The 19,922-nt window shown below is 46.8% G+C and overlaps 1 protein-coding gene across 1 annotated transcript; it reads left to right on the top strand.

Annotated features, from left to right (window-relative positions):
* The first annotated feature begins 9,146 nt into the window (after positions 1 to 9,146).
* LOC142470764 (beta-1,3-galactosyltransferase 2-like) lies at positions 9,147 to 18,208 on the top strand. The gene is made up of 2 exons (XM_075577466.1): positions 9,147 to 9,169; positions 14,611 to 18,208. The coding sequence occupies exon 2, from the start codon at positions 14,623 to 14,625 to the stop codon at positions 15,616 to 15,618; it is 996 nt and encodes a 331-aa protein (XP_075433581.1). The 5' UTR covers positions 9,147 to 9,169; positions 14,611 to 14,622; the 3' UTR covers positions 15,619 to 18,208.
* The last annotated feature ends 1,714 nt before the right edge of the window (positions 18,209 to 19,922 follow it).

Here is a 19,922-nt window from a genome sequence, read left to right as displayed (position 1 = left end):
AAAGGCCAGGTTACAGCAGGTATAGGTCCAGAAGGAGTCCCAGGGGAGGAGCCATAAAGCCCAGCAGCCTGACTGTATTTGGTGATGGCCATCAAAAGAGGTGTTGTGCCTTTAAGAGGCGGGAGCGCCTCCGTGTGGCCGCGCCTCCGTGCATCAGTGCCATCGGCTGCGTGCGCGGACCCACGCCCTGCTCCGAGAGCAGAAGAGAGAGGAAGACGTGCGCGCGCGCATAGGAGGAACAGCTGTCGGCGGCTTGCCTCCGGAGTCCATGTGCGCCGCGGGAGACCCAGACGGAGCTGCAGGTAAGTGAGGAGCACGCCGTGCGCGGCGTGACTCCAGAATCCTCACAGTACCCCCCCCTTCAGGGGCGACCTCCGGGCGACCATGATAAGGCTTGGAGGGATTCTTGTGATGAAAAGCCTGTAGAAGACGAGGTGCGTGAAGATCCCGGTGAGGAATCCATGAACGTTCCTCTGGTCCGAACCCCTTCCAGTGAACCAAGTATTGTACTCCTCCTCTGGAAATTCTAGAATCCAGGACAAACTGCACCTCGTATTCCTGTTGACCTTGAATCATAATCGGACGTGGAGAAGAAGTATTTTTGGAAAAGCGAGGACTCCGAAACACTGGTTTAAGTAAGGACACATGGAAGACCGAAGGTATCTTCATAGAAGGTGGAAGACGTAGCTCGTAAGCCACAGGATTAATCCTCCTAACTATGGTAAAGGGACCGAGGAACTTGGGAGCGAGCTTCATGGTAGGAACCTTCAAACGGATATTCCTGGACGAGAGCCATACCCTGTCTCCTGGGGCGAACTCCGGCACTTGGCGTCGAAGTCGATCAGCCTGGAGTTTCTGTCTCCCTGTAGCCACCCTTAAGTTCTCCTGAATCTTGGACCATAAGACCTTCAGGCGAGCGACGTGCTTGTCCACTGCTGGCACCCCTGAGGAGAGAGAAGAGAAAGGTGACCGAGACGGATGAAATCCAAAATTTATAAAAAATGGAGATTCTTGGGTAGAATCATTGCGAAGAGAGTTCAGAGCAAACTCGGCCCATGGAAGCAGATCCACCCAGTCCTCCTGTGTATCAGTTATAAAACATCGAAGGTATTGTTCCAGGTTTTGGTTGGCCCTCTCCGTCTGCCCATTGGTCTGTGGATGGTACCCAGAAGAGAACTGAAGCGAAATCCCCAACTTCTGGGAAAAGGCACGCCAAAACCTCGACACGAATTGAGACCCACGATCCGAGACAATGGTAGAAGGTACTCCGTGAAGACGAAAAATCTCCTGAATGAAGACATCTGCCAGCCTGGAGGAATTCGGTAGACCCCTCAAAGGAACAAGGTGCGACTGTTTGGAAAAACGATCGATGACCACCAGAATCGTATTTTTTCCTTTGGATTCTGGAAGCTCTACAATAAAGTCCATAGAAATATGGTTCCAGGGACGGTCTGGAATGGGTAAAGGTAGCAGAAGCCCAGCAGGTCTGACCCGGGGTACCTTGTTGCGAGCGCAAATACTACACGCTTTTACAAACTCCTCCACATCTTTAGCCCTCTCTGGCCACCAGAAGGTACGTTGAACCAGGTCGTTGGTCTTCCGTATCCCTGGGTGTCCTGCTGATTTAGAGGAATGACACCACTCGAGAACCTTCTTGCGGTGTTGAGGTGCCGTGTAGAGTCTTCCCTCCGGAACCTTGAGTCCCTCAGGAGTCCGTGACTGTTCGGATTGAATCTTGCCCATGATATCAAACGAATTAGCGGACAGGATACAACTAGAAGGAATAATAGACTCAAGTTGCTCTTCAGACCTGTCCTCCGCCAGGAACTGTCGCGATAGGGCGTCCGCCTTTAGATTCTTGGAGCCAGGAATGAAGGAGATGAGAAAATTAAATCGTGAAAAAAACAAAGCCCAGCGGGCTTGTCGAGCGTTCAAACGCCGTGCCCCTTCTAGGTAGAGGAGATTCTTATGATCCGTCAGAATGGTAATGGGTGTCTCCGTACCCTCTAAGAAATGTCTCCACTCCTCTAAAGCCAACTTGATCGCCAAAAGCTCTCTATTCCCGACATCGTAATTCCGTTCAGCGGACGAAAATCTCTTCGAGAAAAACGCACATGGGTGCAGTCTGGCTAAGGGAGATGTTCTCTGGGACAGAACAGCCCCAGCCCCAATGTCCGATGCATCCACCTCCAAGGTAAATGGGAGTTTAGGATCTGGGTGGGTGAGGATGGGAGCAGACACAAAAGCCCTTTTTAGCAGATCAAACGCCCTAATGGCGGTCTCCGACCAAGATGAAGGATCTGCACCCTTCTTGGTGAGGGCAGTTATGGGAGATACGGTGGACGAAAAATTGCGGATGAAACGTCGATAATAGTTTGCAAAACCTAAAAAGCGTTGCACGGCTCTAAGAGTAGTCGGACGAGGCCAGTCCAGAATAGCCTTAAGTTTTTCTGGATCCATATTGAAACCGGAGTCCGAGATGACGTAACCCAAAAATGCCACTGATTTGAGGTGGAACTGACATTTCTCCAGCTTCGCAAAAAGATGGTTCTCCCGAAGACGTAACAGTACTTGTTGAACATGTTTGATGTGTTCTTGAGTGGATTTAGAAAAAATGAGGATGTCATCCAAGTAAACAATAAGAAATGAGTTCAGAATGTCCCGAAAAATCTCGTTGACAAAATCCTGGAAAACTGCTGGTGCGTTGCACAAACCGAACGGCATAACCAGATATTCGTAGTGGCCGTCATGGGTGTTAAAAGCAGTCTTCCACTCGTCCCCCTCTCGTATCCTTACTAAATTGTAGGCACCTCTTAGATCCAGCTTAGAAAAGATAGTTGCTCCCTGGAGACGGTCGAAGAGTTCCGGAATCAAAGGCAGAGGGTAGCGATTTTTACGAGTGATATTATTCAAACCCCGGTAGTCTATGCATGGACGGAGAGAACCGTCCTTTTTCTTGACAAAGAAGAAGCCTGCTCCGACCGGGGAAGACGATTTCCTGATGAAACCCCTCTCTAAGTTCTCAGCAATGTAAGTGTTCATGGCCCTTGTCTCTGGGAGAGAGAGAGGATAGGATCTTGCCCTGGGAAGAGGTGCGCCCGGAAGTAGGTCAATAGGACAATCAAAAGAACGGTGCGGAGGTAGAACCTCGGAACGTGCCTTGTCGAATACATCACGGAATTCCCAGTACACAGAGGGTAAGGAGTTAATCTTCTCAGATAGGGTAGACAATCCACCAATCCTCTGGAAAATCTGGGTACATGTCTTGGCACAAGAAGGAGCCCACTGGATGGGTTCCTGATCCGTCCAGTCGATGCGAGGATTATGAAGTTGAAGCCAAGGAAGACCCAAAATCAGCTCAGCAGAAGGAGTGTGGATTACATCGAGGGTAATGATCTCCGTATGGACGTTGACGAACTGCAGTAGAAGAGGCACCGTCTGTAGCGTGATAAATGCTGGTTTAAGCGGTCGACCGTCAATGGCCTCCAGTCCTACCGGCGTCCTCCTGTTGATCAAAGGGATATTGTTCAGTCTAGCAAAAGTCTCATCAATGAAATTACCTGCAGAACCGGAGTCAATGAACGCTCGTGCCTGAGTGTGAAACCCCTCTCCAGAAAGTGTAATGGGCAAGATTATCCTGGTGGGAAGGATGCTCTGGACAATGGGAGAAAGTGTCAATATTCCCAACGAAACTCTCCGGGATCTCATTGGGAGCTGGCGTTTCCCGGTTTGTGAGGACACTGGGGTACAGCGTGACCGGAATTGCCACAGTACATGCAAAGACCGGCCTTGCGCCGACGCTGTTTCTCAGCAGGAGACAGCCTGTTGCCTCCCAACTGCATGGGTTCTGGAATGTCCCCGGAAGGAGGTAACGGAGCCACGAAGGAGGGAGCAAGAGTTCTCGAAACCCGTTGACGGTAATGAGAACGCTCGTATCTCCGCTCCAGCAGACGCTGATCCACACGAATGGACAGAGCGATCAACTCCTCCAGGTTAGTGGGACGATCTCGCGCGGCAAGCTCATCCTTTAGGGTTTCAGACAGACCTTGCCAGAATGCAGAAGATAGGGCCTCATTATTCCAACCTGTCTCAGCAGCAAGAGTGCGAAACTCCACTGCATACACGGCAACCGAACGATCTCCCTGGGTTATGTGGTGAAGAGCAGAAGCTGCCGTTAACCTCCGTGCGGGAGTATCGAAGACTCTTCGGAATTCCTCGACGAAGAGATCGATGTCCTGTGTGATAGCACCCTGTTCCCAAATGGGGAAGGCCCACGCCAGTGCCTGGTCGGTGAGAAGGGAGTAGATGTAGCCAACCCTGGAGACAGAAGACACAAAGCGAGAGGGAGAGAGACGAAATTGGACGAGACATTGGTTAATGAAACCCCGGCATCCTTGGGGATCCCCCGCATAGTGTCTGGGAGGTGGAATTCGTGGTTCCGGGGCAGACGGAGGTGTCGGAGCAGGAGTAGCCGGTACAGGAGCTGCCACGGGTGAAGGTTGCTGAGTGAGGGCTCGAACCTGAAGAGTAAGGGCATGGACGCTTTGCTGCAACGTATCCGTCCGTTTATCTGCTTGGTCTAAATAAGTCTCTAGTCTGGAGAACAGAGCAGTATGGGCGTTTAAAGTGCGCTCCACCTCAGCGGGGTCCATGTTTGTGGGGCTGAGCATAATGTAAGGATGTGCTCACCACAAACGAGACGGGACCGCGGTGCTGAGGTGGGATAGGAAATAACACCACCCACAGCCACGAGGGCACGTCTTGATTGAAGAGTGGTCTGGGATTCCGGATCGGGGTAGGAGAGGTACGGTAGGTAGAGAGGCCGTTAGCCAAGTCCGGGGTTAGAGAGAGGGACGTTGTCGTTTACCGTAAGCCAGGATCGGGATGCCAGAGGTGCGGAGAGTCGTGTAGCCGTATGCCGAGTTCGGGATGCCAGAGGTACAGGAAGACGTAGCGGAAGCCGGTTCAGTTCACGAGGAAGTCTGCGAATTAGAATAAGGAGGCAGAGAGAGGTGAGAACAACTGGTTCTATGCTCAGCCAACGAGTCAGTGACTCTGCAAGGTATATATAAGAGAGAGGATCCAATAGCAGCGCAGCAAGGTGGAGGTGTGTGGAAAGGCCAGGTTACAGCAGGTATAGGTCCAGAAGGAGTCCCAGGGGAGGAGCCATAAAGCCCAGCAGCCTGACTGTATTTGGTGATGGCCATCAAAAGAGGTGTTGTGCCTTTAAGAGGCGGGAGCGCCTCCGTGTGGCCGCGCCTCCGTGCATCAGTGCCATCGGCTGCGTGCGCGGACCCACGCCCTGCTCCGAGAGCAGAAGAGAGAGGAAGACGTGCGCGCGCGCGCATAGGAGGAACAGCTGTCGGCGGCTTGCCTCCGGAGTCCATGTGCGCCGCGGGAGACCCAGACGGAGCTGCAGGTAAGTGAGGAGCACGCCGTGCGCGGCGTGACTCCAGAATCCTCACATTGATGTGTGTTGCACTGTTTTTCTTCTTTGAGGGAAGCTTCTTTTCCTCAATTCTGACCTGGACTTTAAGTACATGGAAGATGCTCTCAAATTCCCGCAGACTGCTCTCACGGCCTTGGGCCATGATGGTGCCATTGTGAAAAACATTTACAGTTAGGGCTGTTATATAGTGGCCGCGCGCGCTCCGCCGTGTGCGCACGCGCGGCACTTATAGGTTGGCTGAGGTTAGTCAGCCGTTCTATACTAGGGCCGAGCGCGCGCACGGCAGTGAGCGTGGAGCCGGCCGACGAGGGAGAAGTCATTGAAAATAATGATTTCGCGTCGCTACCGGCGCTGTAATGTATGTATGTGTGTACGTACACTGGCGACACACTTTATCCTTACCTGGCTGGAGCCGCAAGCCGGGAGGTGTCCCGGCTTGCTCATTTATTTCCCTCGGCGTGCCGCGCGTCATCGATGCGGGGTCACGCGATGTGGGGGATTGCGGTGGGGGGCTCCGGGGGACCCGGCGGACCCAAAGAGGGGAGGGGGAAGCCCTGATCGGAGGACCGATCCTCCGAGGCTCCGGCGCGCGCCCAGGACATCTCGGCGCGCGCCCGGTTTCTGTCGCGGCCGAGACCGGGCAAAGGTAAGAATAAACTCGGCCGCGACAGTATGTGTGTGTATGCATGTGCGTGTGTATGCATGTGCGTGTGTATGCATGTGCGTGTGTATGCATGTGCGTGTGTATGCATGTGCGTGTGTATGCATGTGCGTGTGTATGCATGTGCGTGTGTATGCATGTGCGTGTGTATGCATGTGCGTGTGTATGTGTCAATAAGTGCACAATAAAAATAATTTTTATTTATTCAACATGTTTTTTTTTTTCTTTTAAAAATCTTATTTAATAAATTATTCACTCACACAATCTATACACACACACACACACACACATACATACACACACACACACACACACACACACACACACACACACACACACAGTACCTTCCCGGCCTGTCGCTCCCGGCAGCACGGACTGTATACCCCCAGAAAGTGTGCATCACGTGCACGCGCGTTCGCACAGGCGCACACACTATATTACAAGCCTCAGAAAAGTGCTGTCTGAATCCACATCATGGATTCTTAGTTGTCTTCCATGACTAATTCCTCTCTTTATGACGTGTGTGTAGTATTTGCATATTGTAGTGTGCCAGGCTGCAGGGGATTCGGCAACGAAAAGTACGTTTGTTTTGACCTTTTTCCCCTCTGTATATGCAAAGTCAGCAAACATGGATTTTCTCTTGCTATGTTATGCTTGAATCGTCTCTTGGCCGACAGACTCTTTACTTCCTCAGGGTACCTGATTTCAGAGCCCCCCAGGGATGGGGGTTATCAGCAGTGTCTGTTTGCTTAGGGTCTTGCTGTCTTTTTGATTTTTTTAAAGATACGTTTTCCGTTGTTGTTCTTGTGCAAAATCTCTATAGTTCTATCTGTATTATTTTGTGTGTTTTCCTGTGTTGTTGATATTGTAGGTGCAGTAATATAGTTAGATTCTTACATTTTCTCTAGGTTTCTCTTGGAGTTTCAGGGACTTTTTAGTTCCTTGTTATTTTTTTCTTCTTTAGTAATCTTTGTTTCTTGCAGAATTTTTTGCTTGCTTTTCTTGTTCAGTTTTTATTGAAAGACTATGTTTTTCTATGTATTACCTTCCTCTGCATGGTAATATATCTCTCAGCGTGTTATTATATTACTCTGCGTGTTACATTCCTCTGCATGGTAATATATCTCCAGAAGAAAGCCACTAGGTGGCGAAACGCGTGTCGAGTTTCACAACACAGCAGCAGCCACTTCGGCCTCGGTGTGTGCGCCAGAGGGCTTCCCAGCTGTTAGCTCTGAAAGAGAACTTATACTGCCCTCACTGGGATCCCCTGATGTAGCGGTGTCGTTCCAGGAACACACCAAATGATATCAGGGGCCACCTGCTAACTTCAGCTTGCAGAGTCCTTGTCAGTGTCAGGCTTGGGTACGACTAAATTAACCCTTTGATTGTAGACACACCAGGCAGGCTCCTATGAGGCGGCTATTACCAGCTACAGCTCAACCCCCTTATAACGCTGTGCTTGGGGTCCAAAGAATCACATCGCGCTATAAGCAGAACACTTTAGAAATAACGTACAATTGTATGCATTGTACAATAAAGTATTGAAGACACCAATAATCGTGTTGTAAAGTATTCATAAATCCGAAAACTGGGAGCCACGCTCACATCGCGCTATAAGCGCTCCGCGTTGTAACGGATCCGCGCTATAACCGGGTTGAGCTGTGTATGTAGAAACCATATTCCTCGGCCAATCAGACCAGTTACATGAATAGGGGCAACAAACACACTGATTGAATCTTAAAGTACCTACTCATACTCTCTGACCCTGGACACCCAGCAGCTTCCTTGTACCGTACGACGACTACACTAACTCATTCAGCTCACCTGCCTTGCCAGGCACCTTGTCAGTGTCCAGCATGGGAAATAGGAATGAACCCACATTTTTAGACACAAATACCAGACAGGCTTAGAGGAGGTATAGAGCACCTGCACTCCCTTGTAATCATTGTAGTCTACACCTCTCTGGAAACATGTCCATGTATACGCTTATTTGCTGCAGGCTGAAGAAACATTCAGCCCAAACCAAGCCCGTCAGATAGTCACTCACTCTAGGCACCCAGGAATCGCTTGCAGACTGTGATTACACACAGATTTTTCAGGCCCTCCAGGCGTATTTTTTCATTCACATTTCCGGTGCTGTTGCAGATTTTTTTTTAACATACAGTAGTACGGCGGTGCTCAAACTGGGGGGCCGGAGACTGACTGCGGGGTGGGCGCGGGGTTTACAGAGACCCTTTAAATTAAGTGCCGGGGAGGCGGCGAAGGCCTCTGTAAACCTCACTTACCTTGGCTCCTGGCGGCTTCTTAGACGCGTCGGCCATGGCGACGCGGCGTCAAATGATGCTGCGAGGTCATCTGATGTCACATAGCCATGGCAACGTGATATCATGATGCTGAGGTAAGAGGGGGGGGGGGGGCACGGAGAGAAAGGAACGGCCGGCAGGGGGGCGTCGGGAAAAAAACGTTTGCTCGCCCCTGCAGTAGTGCACTACAGGGTCCCCCGTGTATGTATCCATCAGCTGTAGGTACACCTTGTTGACTAATAACAACACTACAGTGAGTCCTCGCTTACCGACGCCCCCGTTTTTTCCGACGGACGCCTTAGCCGGCGCCGCATAATGCAGTCCTGCCGGACGCCTTATCCGATGCCGGACCTGCTTATCTGACGGCCCCCCCCGCTGATTAACATGGGACCCGCAATCCCACGGTCCGTTATCTGCCGGCGGTTTGCGGGACGCATTCCGTCGGATAAGCGAGCACCCGGCTGTGTATTATTACGTGTATGTTATTAGCTTGCCTGACCGGGATGGGAAGGGAGCGAAGATAGCAGGGATACACCATGAAAAATAAAAAATAAATGCATACAATAGTGTAATAAGTTCTTTTCAATCTGGATAAAACATGTATGTCTTGGCTCTATAGCAATGCCTACTTACAGCAGGTCAAAAGGTAAAAAGCATTGATCTACACAGCAGGTAGAAAGGTGTCAGGATCTTCAGGAACAACAGCCCATGTTTACAGCATAAGAAATCAGCACCTCAGCTCAGACGTCAGTAGATGTGAGTGGATCAGAGACATGCAAAAGAAAGGCAGACCATAGTGTCGATCGTGCATAAAATTTATATAAACAAACAACAAATTTTAGGAATTGTACTCACATTGTGTACATAATCATAGTTCACATAAGGCTTTACTTGAGGCAAATGGAGTGCTGGTTCAGTGTGGAGCAGCTCACCGGGGATCTTCTCCTTAGACTCACAACAGACCGGGTGGGAGATGGCGTCTGACGTCACATCCGCTGTTGGGGTGACGGCATCCGGTCTTGGAGGCAAACGGTGGGGGAACTCAGCAACTCTGAAGCCTTCAGTAGAAAGAGCAGCTGCAGCAATGAAAGTGGCTCTACGCGTTTCGTCGTACTAGACAACTTCCTCAGGAGCAATGAATAATTCTCAAATGAGTTGTGGGTTTATATATACTAAACAATTGAACAAATAAGCAATTAACCAATTTAATATAACAATTATATAATTGAAAATTTAAAAGATACACTGCTTCTCCAATAAATAGGTACATAACTCAGTGTTCAAAAAACGGCGCAGTGTTAATACAAATAGGCATTTAAAACAACATCTAAGTAAATAAAATATCTAAGTAAATAAAATTCAGGATCTAATCATGATAATATTCTAGGTGTTTATAGGGAGCCATAACTAATTGGTTCTTATGTACTCACAGAGCAAAAACGAGGGAGAGAGAGGGGAGAAGAATATAAGAGTGAATTAGTAACATATTAAGATTGATTAAAATATACACTTATATGTATCAAAAGTAATAAAAATATAAATATACATAAAATATATATAAATATAAAAAAACCTTTGTTCATTTAGTAAGTGACCCAATATTGATAATAAAAGGCACCTGACATATAGCTAATGTCAGTGGGAGAGGTCGCAGAAAGGATATACAGAGATAAGGGGCCCGAGCAGACCGTGCATTAGATAAGAAATGGGATAATCTCATTAGCTTGCCTGAGAAATCACAGGCGATAAAGACAACACCTGTATCCCCCACACCAAGCAATTGGTTATAAAAGATGCAGTAACAACTGCAATTTGTCACCTAATTTGCACATTAGGGTGTGTTTGTTCTAAAGAAGCCAAATCATTTTAATTGACTTAATAGAAGGTAAATTTTACTCACCACCAAACAACGTACACAATCTCAATTAAAGCTGCAGTTCAGTCAATAACCTGCATGTGGTTTTTTTTTTATAAATCAGTTCTGTAGTAATAAAAAATACTTTTAGCATTTTCTGTTTTTAAAAAAACAACTTTGAAAGACCAATTTTCTTGTATTCTATTTTAACAGCCATTTGCTAAGGCACTGCCCCTTCATGTCCTGTCACAAGCCCTGGCACACCCCTTTGTCAGCCCTGCCCTCCCTCTAGCACATGTCAGTGCAGGAGTGCTCATGAATATTCATGAGCTTCCACTGAGAGACAGAAGCAGAAGAAAAACAGATCCCTGCACTAATTATGTCACCAAATTTCACCTATCAATACATGGAGAACGAATTGACCTGCAGCTATACAGTTCTTTAGGTAATTAGAGATTGCACACATGAAACTATTGAAGTAAAAAAATAAATAAAAAAATAAAAAAAAGACTGAACTGCAGCTTTAAGTGGTTAGTCAATTAAGTAGGGTGTGCCCCAATCAAGAGGATTTGCATTTCCTCTCAGATTCCTCCTATTGTTTAAACTACCTTAATCCTCAGGCAGCACCCCTCCCCTGATATACTCCACAATCAGGGGTGCTGCTGTGAAGGTCCCATTCCCCTAAAGTTTATTTGGTTGTATTGTATTGTATTGTATGTCTTTATTTATATAGCGCCATTAATGTACATAGCGCTTCACAGTATTAATACACGAGACAATCATATAAATAACAGATAATATAAATAACAGATCATGGGAATAAATGTTTCAGACATAAAAGTAACATTAAGGAAGAGGAGTCCCTGCCCCGAGGAGCTTACAGTCTAATTGGTAGGTAGGGAGAACGTACAGAGACAGTAGGAGGGAGTTCTGGTAAGTGCGTCTGCAGCGGGCCAAGCTTTATGTATCGTGTTCAGAATATCCACAGTGCTATTCATATGCTTCATTAAGCAAGTGTGTCTTAAGGTGGGTCTTAAAGGTGGATAGAGAAGGTGCTAGTCAGGTACTGAGGGGAAGGGCATTCCAGAGGTGTGGGGCAGTCAGTGAAAAAGGTTTAAGGCGGGAGAGGGCTTTAGATACAAAGGGGGTAGAAAGAAGACATCCTTGAGAAGAACGCAAGAGTCTGGATGGTGCATACCGAGAAATTAGGGATGAGATGTAAGGAGGGGCAGAAGAATGTAAAGCTTTAAAATTGAAGAGAAGAATGGAGTGTGAGATGCGGGATTTGATCGGAAGCCAGGAGAGGGATTTCATGAGGGGAGATGCTGAGACAGATCTAGGAAAGAGTAGAGTGATTCTGGCAGCAGCATTTAGGATAGATTGTAGGGGAGACAGGTGAGAGGCAGGAAGGCCAGACAGCAGGAGGTTACAGTAATCAAGACGGGAGAGAACGAGGGCCTGAGTCAGAGTTTTAGCAGTCGAACAACAGAGGAAAGGGCGTATCTTAGTTATATTGCGGAGGAAAAAGCGACAAGTTTTAGAAATGTTTTGAATGTGAGGGGCGAATGTGAGAGAGGAGTCGAGTGTGACCCCTAGGCAGCGTGCTTCGGCTACTGGGTGAATGATTGTATTTCCAGCAGTAATGTGGAAGGAGGCAGTAGGGCCAGGTTTGGGAGGAAGTATGAGGAGCTCTGTTTTAGCCATGTTGAGTTTAAGGCGTCGGAGGGCCATCCAGGATGATATAGCAGAGAGACATTCAGAAAATTTGGTTTGTATAGCAGGTGTAAGGTCAGGTGTTGAAAAGTATATTTGTGTGTCGTCGGCATAGAGGTGATAATTAAACCCAAAAGATGTTATTAGGTCACCTAGAGAGAGTGTGTACAGAGAAAAGAGAAGAGGTCCCAGGACAGAGCCCTGGGGTACCCCCACAGAGAGATCAATAGAGGAGGAGGAGGAGGTGTTAGCAGAAGAGACACTAAAAGTACGATGGGAGAGGTAGGATGAGATCCAGGATAGAGCTTTGTTCCGAATACCTAGAGTATGGAGAATGTGGAGGAGAAGAGGGTGGTCCACTGTGTCAAATGCTGCAAAGAGGTCGAGTAATATGAGCAGAGTGTAATGACCTCTGTCTTTGGCAGCATGGAGGTCGTCAGTTATTTTAGTGAGGGCTGTTTCGGTGGAGTGAGCAGTGCGGTAGCCAGATTGTAGAGGGTCTAGGAGAGAATAGGTGTTGAGAAAATGGAGCAAGCGAGAGAATACAAGACGTTCAAGGAGTTTAGAGGCAAAAGGCAGGAGGGAGACAGGTCGATAGTTAGAAAGACAGGTAGGGTCAAGCTTGCTGTTTTTGAGTAATGGTATGACTGTTGCATGTTTGAAGGAGGATGGAAAGGTTCCAGAGCAGAGGGAGGAGTTAAAAATGTGTGTAAGCGTAGGGATTATAGTAGGAGCTAGAGGTTTTAGGAGATGGGAGGGAATGGGGTCAAGAGGGCAAGTGGTAGAGGGAGAAGAGGCGATCAACAGCAACACATCCTCCTCTGAGACAGTGGAAAAAGAGTCAAGGAAGGCAGGAGGAGAGTTAGGAAGAGGTGTAGGATGGGGGGAAGAAACAGAGGGGATGTTCTGCCGTATGGATTCCACCTTTTCCTTAAAATAGTCAGCAAAGTCCTGAGCGGAGATGGAGGAAGGAGAGGCAGCTGAGGGTGGTTTGAGTAGAGTATCAAAGACAGAGAACAGTCGGCGTGGGTTAGACTTGTGCATGTTGATTAGTGCAGAAAAGTAGGCTTGTTTAGCTTGCGAGAGGGCAGAGTTGAAACAGGATAGCATAAATTTGTAGTGAAGGAAGTCTGCGAGAGTGTGAGACTTCCTCCAGAGGCGTTCAGAGGAACGAGTGGAGGAACGCAGCATGCGCGTGTGGGAATTTAGCCAGGGTCTAGGGTTAGAAGGGCGAGGGCGGCAGAGAGAAAGCGGGGCATGTAGATCAAGAGAGGAGGATAAGGCAGAGTTGTAGTTCCTGACCAAGGTGTCAGGGTCTGTAGCAGAGCTGAGAGAGGAGAGGGAGGAGCGTAAAGTGGACTCAAAGTCAGGTAAGTGAATAGAGCGCAGGTTTCTGCAGAACCGGGGGGGAGGTGGAGAAGGGGAGAAGCGAGATAAAGAGAATGAGATGAGATGATGGTCAGAGAGAGGAAAAGGGGAAATGGAGAAATCAGAGAGAGAGAAATTTTTAGTGAAAACCAGGTCTAAGTAGTGGCCATCCTTGTGGGTGCTGGCTGCAGTCCACTGTTGAAGGCCAAAAGAAGAGGTAAGAGAAAGAAAGCGGGAAGCCCAAGAGAGAGAGGGGTCATCAATGTGGCAATTGAAGTCCCCAAGGAGAAGAACAGGGGAGTCTGAGGAGAGAAAGAAAGAGAGCCAGGATTCAAAGTGAGAGAGAAAGGCAGAAGGGGGATGAGTAGAGGTAGGTGGGCGATAGATGACCGCCACATGAACAGGGAGAGGAGAGAAGATCTGGACAGTGTGAGCCTCAAAGGAGGGAAAAGCAAGAGAGGGGGGAATAGGAAGGGTTCGGTAATGGCAGAGAGAGGAGAGCAGGAGCTCCACCCCTGCCATCAGGGCGCGGAGAAAGTTTATTTGGTTGTTCTTGGCCTGGTTGTTCTTGGCCTGGTTGTTCTCAGCCTGGTTGTTCTCAGCCTGGTTGTTCTCAGTCTGGTTGTTCTCAGCTTGGTTGTTCTCAGCCTGTTTGTTCTCAGCCTGTTTGTTCTCGGCTTGGCTGTTCTCGGCTTGGCTGTTCTCGGCTTGGCTGTTCTCGGCCTGGCTGTTCTCGGCCTGGCTGTTCTTACCTTGGTTGTTCTCAGCCTGGTTGTTCTCAGCCTGGTTGTTAAATGATTCTGAATTCTATACATCCCAATACAACATTTATACACTTCCGTTTACCTAGCAATATAACCTGTTCTTCTCACTGTCAGCCCAATGTTCTTAGTCCATCGTGTGTTCGTAATCTCTTAAGACCGATCTCTTTTGTATTGACTTACTAACTATTTAACTAACCTTTGATTCCTAACTCATGATCCCATACTATTCAACTTAGCAGACATTAAACACACCAAGTTTTATGCAAAATGGAAATGATTAAAACAAGATTACTTGCATGTTATTGCATTTGGGTATTTCATGGCTCTGCTGGTTTTCATATGGCATGTTATTATATTGCATGTTTCTATATTGCATGTTATTACATATACAGTGTATATATAGTGCATGTTATTACATATACAGTATAGTGAATATTAATATAAAGTAAACATTCAGATATAGTTAATAATACTGCTGCTTATTGTTCTCCTGGCAGGGGCACCTGGGAATGAACAAGACAGGCACTTCCCATCCATGCCCAACCCTACATAAGACTTTAAAGATCTTCATATTTGTCATTTCCTGGCTTGTGATATTCTCTGTTGGGTACATGAGTAATTGGAAGACGACCTACACGGAGGTCACAAGCTCAGCAACACCCACTGAGCTGATGGAGCTCGAGTCTGCATTACCAATGTACCCCTACCTCATAGAGGAGGCCGACAAATGTGCAGGACGGCCCCCGTTCTTGTTGCTGCTCATCCCTACGTCGCCACAAGATGCCTCCGTCAGAGATGCCCTAAGGAAGACGTGGGCCAACGAGAGCTTGGTTGAGGGGGTCATCATCACCAGACTTTTCCTCTTGGGGAAGCCACATTCTAATGCCACCCAGGAGGAGGTGACACAGGAGAGCTCCACCCACCGGGATATTATCCAGCAAGATTTTCTGGACACGTACCACAACCTCACGCTCAAGACTCTGATGGGCATGGAGTGGGCCAGCCGCCGGTGCCCGAATGCCAGCTACGTCATGAAGGTTGATAGCGACATGTTTTTGAACCCGTGGTTCCTGGTGCGCCAGATTTTGCACCCAGAGAGCGCGGCCAAGGTTAGATTTTTTACCGGCGTGGTGTTCGCAGGCAGCTCCCCCTTCAGGGATAAGGCAAACAAGTGGTACGTGGCGCCAGAAGTCTACTCCAAAAACAGTTACCCAACCTACTGCTCCGGCACAGGCTACGTCTTCTCAGGGGAGCTGACGGGAAGGATATACAACCAGGGGCTTCTGTTGACCATCTTCCCGATGGAGGACGTCTTCGTAGGGATGTGTTTGGAAAGGATAGGGGTTAAGATCTCCAGACCGGGTGGACACTGGTTCAGAATAGACAGGGTGGAGTACGACAGGTGCCAGTTCGCGCAACTGATCACCGTGCATCACTACAGGCCGGATGAGCTGCTGAAGATCTGGCCTGATTTCCTGAAGGCCAGGGATAGCTGCCCCGGGTAGGAGGGTGGCGGGGGGTTCTTGTCCGTTTGTAACATCGGTGCCTTTTCGAAGTGGACGAATCCCAGTTTCCTTGTGAAGTTGCTTCATCTCACATCAAATATTCGATGGTAAACTCTGGAGTGAAGGGACCTAACACAGATCTAACATAGACTGTAAGCTCTTCAGGGAAAGTGACTCCTTTTGATAGTGTGTGTGTGTGTGTGTGTGTGTGTGTGTGTATGTGCGCGTGTGTGATCCCTGAAAATGAACCCCCTTTCATTTGTTAAATGAATGAATAAATCAGCCAATTCCTAATGCCTTTTAACACTCTTCGTGCCAAAGACCCTTAATGCCCGTCTAACCGTGAGACCTACTCAGCACCATTCTACAGTTCAACTTGTTCATTATCAGGGGAGTGGGCGTGTAAAGAGATACTCATCATCAATATACCCCTCATTATATTTGAAAATACTCGGTCTGCAAAAAACCCTGCCCCCTCCACCAAGTTGTAAGGCAAATGTTTATCCAGCGTCTACTATTTGGGATGAGGAACAATAGGTTTATTCATATGAAAAGGAAGGAATAGAATTAATTTATTTAAATGAACAGTGCAAGCTATGTAGCTTTGTTGTTGTTATTGTTATTTGTTTTTTTTTTTAACATAGGGTTAAAACTGGGGGTCTTTGGAGCTGAACTCGCATTTATTTCAGCTCCCGGGACCCCCTTGCTTCCCGAGATACCTACCTCCCAAGAGGGTGCCCGGTATCGTGGCGCTATTTAAAGGACCTGGTCACACGGGTCCAATAGGAAGCTGCAAGGGGTGACATCACAGCTTCCTATTGGCCCCCCCGTGAAGTGGAAGCTTTGAAGCCGCCATTACGAGAGCCCCAGCCAAGCCCGGCCGGAGCTGCTACCTGCACCCATCTACGGAGGTAAGTATCTCTGGAAGTCGGGGATCCCCGAAGCTTAAATTAACGGGGTTCGCCCCTGGAGATCCCCTGCTTCAATCATATTATTATTATTTATTTATTTGTAAACGCCTAACTTGGATAACCTCTTTAAGAGACCTGTGCGAATTGTTATCAGAACATAATAGGTTTGTTGGGCGCGTCCTAAAAGAATCCTAAATCCCAACAATTTCGATCTAAAAGTAAATTGATCCCCCCCCCCCCCCCTTCCCCCAAAATACAATCAGGCGACGCAACTGATCATTTTTGATAGCACTGGTTTTTTTGTTTTTTTGTTAAACTGCTAAAACAATGTGTACGGTAACAACCCAACTGGGTCAGAACTAAAGGCAACGAAGAAGTTAAATTGAAATGGAGAAAATCGGGATCAAAGCATCAGACACGTGTCGAAAAGCCGCAATTGTGGTTATGTCTGAAGAGTACTATTGTTGTTAGGGGATGATAATTGTTACACTTGACTAGATGGTAACCCCAAATGGAGAATTCCTACACCTTCCCCCCCCCCCTTGAAAATACATAAGCCCCCGCCCCAAAGGAGTAATCCAAGCCATATCCTTTGTGTTATTTTAAATAAATCGGTTATGTAATATTAGATATTATTATTTTTTTACGTTTTTTTATTCCACTCAATGCCATTTTTTAATGAGTTTTAATATACTGAGCGTCCTGTGATTTCTATCGCAGGTTTTTGTCCCCACCTCCCCCAGCAGATCTTTGCAACGTCTTTCCTGTTTGTGATAATGCGCTGCCAATGCTCCCAGCCGTTTGAGCTGCAAAGTGCATTTGACCGTAGTAATATCAGGATACATTGTAGCTGCTGAGTTACCCCACTGACTGAAGGGTTTGATGGAAACTGAAAGGCGGCCATTTCGTTAGCCACGCAAGCAGGATTTTGACAGATTTCTAACAGGAGCAGCTAACGATTGCCGGCCTCTGCAATGGGTGTCGAATTATACATTGTAATATATACAAGTATAATGCTGCACACCATGAAATAAATACAGATACTTGCTGTTACCGGTGCTGCTGGTCCAGGGGAGTCCCCGGTAAATGAAAAACTCCAAGATAAGCAAAAAATAGAAAGTTCCAGGGCACTACGGATTTGCTCAAAAAATACATTTATTATCTCATATACACAACGTTTCAACCAGCTAAGTGGTCTTTCTCAAGTGAAGATACAATCTTCCAATAATTGTACAATCAATTATACGTTGTCACATGCTTTACAAAAAATAAGCGGGGGGAATGTACTAGTATTTCAGCTTAAACAGGTTATTCACTCAGTGAATCACAAGCACTATACTGTAGCAAATCACCATTGTGTTACACTCTGCTGTGTTACATTTTCTCCATAGTACCTTCCGTTTACAATTATTTCAGCCTTTAAAGGTCGCCACCTCTCTCTTTTTGGCATTTCAACGACTATAAGCATTGTTGTGCTGGCCATTTAATACCAGCAGACTAGACAGACTTACACCCCCCCCCCCCTCCTGGGGTGTATTTTTAATCTTATTTTTGTATTGCACTTGCACCTTTGTGTATATTTATAGATTCTGCACCTAGCAGTCTAATGTGATACCCATTTGATGTACTGTACATTGTTATTTAGTACTCTGATATAATAAAAGTTATGTTTTATCTTCTATTAATTTACTAAATAGGATAGGATCTCTTTATACTGTATATGTATCTCTTTGTCACATCTCTGTTGGAGTACGGACCAGCCAGGCAGCTGACGCCATTAAAGGTTTAGGGTGGGGATGTTAGGGGATGTTACTTTGTGTGGAGACTGGTCCAGCTGCACAGTTGGTCCCAATGAGGTAGAAGTGGTAAAGCACTTCCCAACCCCCCTACTCCTCCGCATCTGTCCCCTTCCCCTCATCCCCGTTCCTCCCATCACCTTCCTTTAATACCTTATGATGTCCCCAATTATTTCCGCCTCTCTCTCTCGTTCTCCAGCATTCTTGCTTTCTCCTCACACGCTAACTGACTTCCTCTCTTCCTTTCTTTCTTCGTCTGCTTTCTGTGTAAACTTTGTAGCCATCTGACTCTCCTTATCTGCCAGCAGGCTATGTGCATTATGATGTCACCAGTATAATGCCACATGCCAGGCTATATGGTAGCCTACCAGGTACAACACCCAGTGGCTGACTTGCTTGAGAAATTGTAATCTCGTAGAATTAAGAATAGAATATATCCAATTGTATTCAAACATAAGATACAATCCTGCTCCTTGTTCTCAGGAACCACCATGCAAAATTTGTTTACGATCTCTTAAGAGGCGTCCAAATGCATAGCGGACAGACAAACAGCTTTCCAAGATATATTGGAGATAATCCTCTATATTGTATTGTCTGTCTGGTAAATCATGGAGTACTATGACACTAAAGAAACAAGAATATATATATATATATATATATATATATATATATATATATATATATATATATATAGAAAACAAAGACAACACAAAAATTAAGTAGCGCTAAAGAGGATGTGAAATTACCCTAATAAATGATAAATTATAACATATTTAAAATATTAAAATAAATTAAAATTACCACAATTTAACCTAATAATATCTACAAACCATAACGTGATAGTGAAAAAAAAGGAAAATCCAAATTGAATGTTCCACTCAAACAAAAAATCCAGAGAGAAATATAGTTCCAATAGAAGATCCAGGGAGCGTCTTTGCAGCTTTAAGGGGAGTGGTATAGCCAACCACTTTTGGAATCTATGAACAAAAAACAAACAAAAGCGCAAGCTCCATAGCACGTAACTGAGTAAAAAATAAGGTACATTTATTTAAAAAATCAGCAACCCATAAGAATGTGCACTTACAGGATTTCAAACAGAACCATTCGTGGGAGAGAAATCTCTATTGTGGTCATCTGCGGTGGTAGGGTGAGTCCCAGGTTTGCAGAGTGGATGTAAACAGCCCAGGTTCACCATGAATTGGCAGCAAGATATAAAGGCCACAAGATATAAAGACCACAATAGAGATTTCTCTCCCACGAATGGTGCTGTTTGAAATCCTGTAAGTGCACATTCTTATGAGTTGCTGATTTTTTAAATAAATGTACCTTACTTTTTCTCAGTTACGTACTATGGAGCTTGCGCTTTTGTTTGTTTTTTGTTCATATATATATACACATATGTACAGGGCTCGCCAAATGCACTCGCCCGCTCGTCCGTGGCGAGTTGATTTCAGCAGCAGGCGAGGTGGCGACAGAAGAGGACGAAAGACCACGGGAGCAGAGTAGTACCGGAGGAAGACAGCTGGCGGTGGGAGCAGAGGACCGAGGACCACCATATCAGAGGAGCAGCAGAGGCGTTACACAGCGGGCGGGCGGC

The sequence above is a fragment of the Ascaphus truei genome, chromosome 20 (genome assembly GCF_040206685.1).
Source record: "Ascaphus truei isolate aAscTru1 chromosome 20, aAscTru1.hap1, whole genome shotgun sequence".
In the NCBI taxonomy this organism is placed as follows: Eukaryota; Metazoa; Chordata; class Amphibia; order Anura; family Ascaphidae; genus Ascaphus; species Ascaphus truei.
This window is presented reverse-complemented; position numbering and strand designations above follow the sequence as displayed.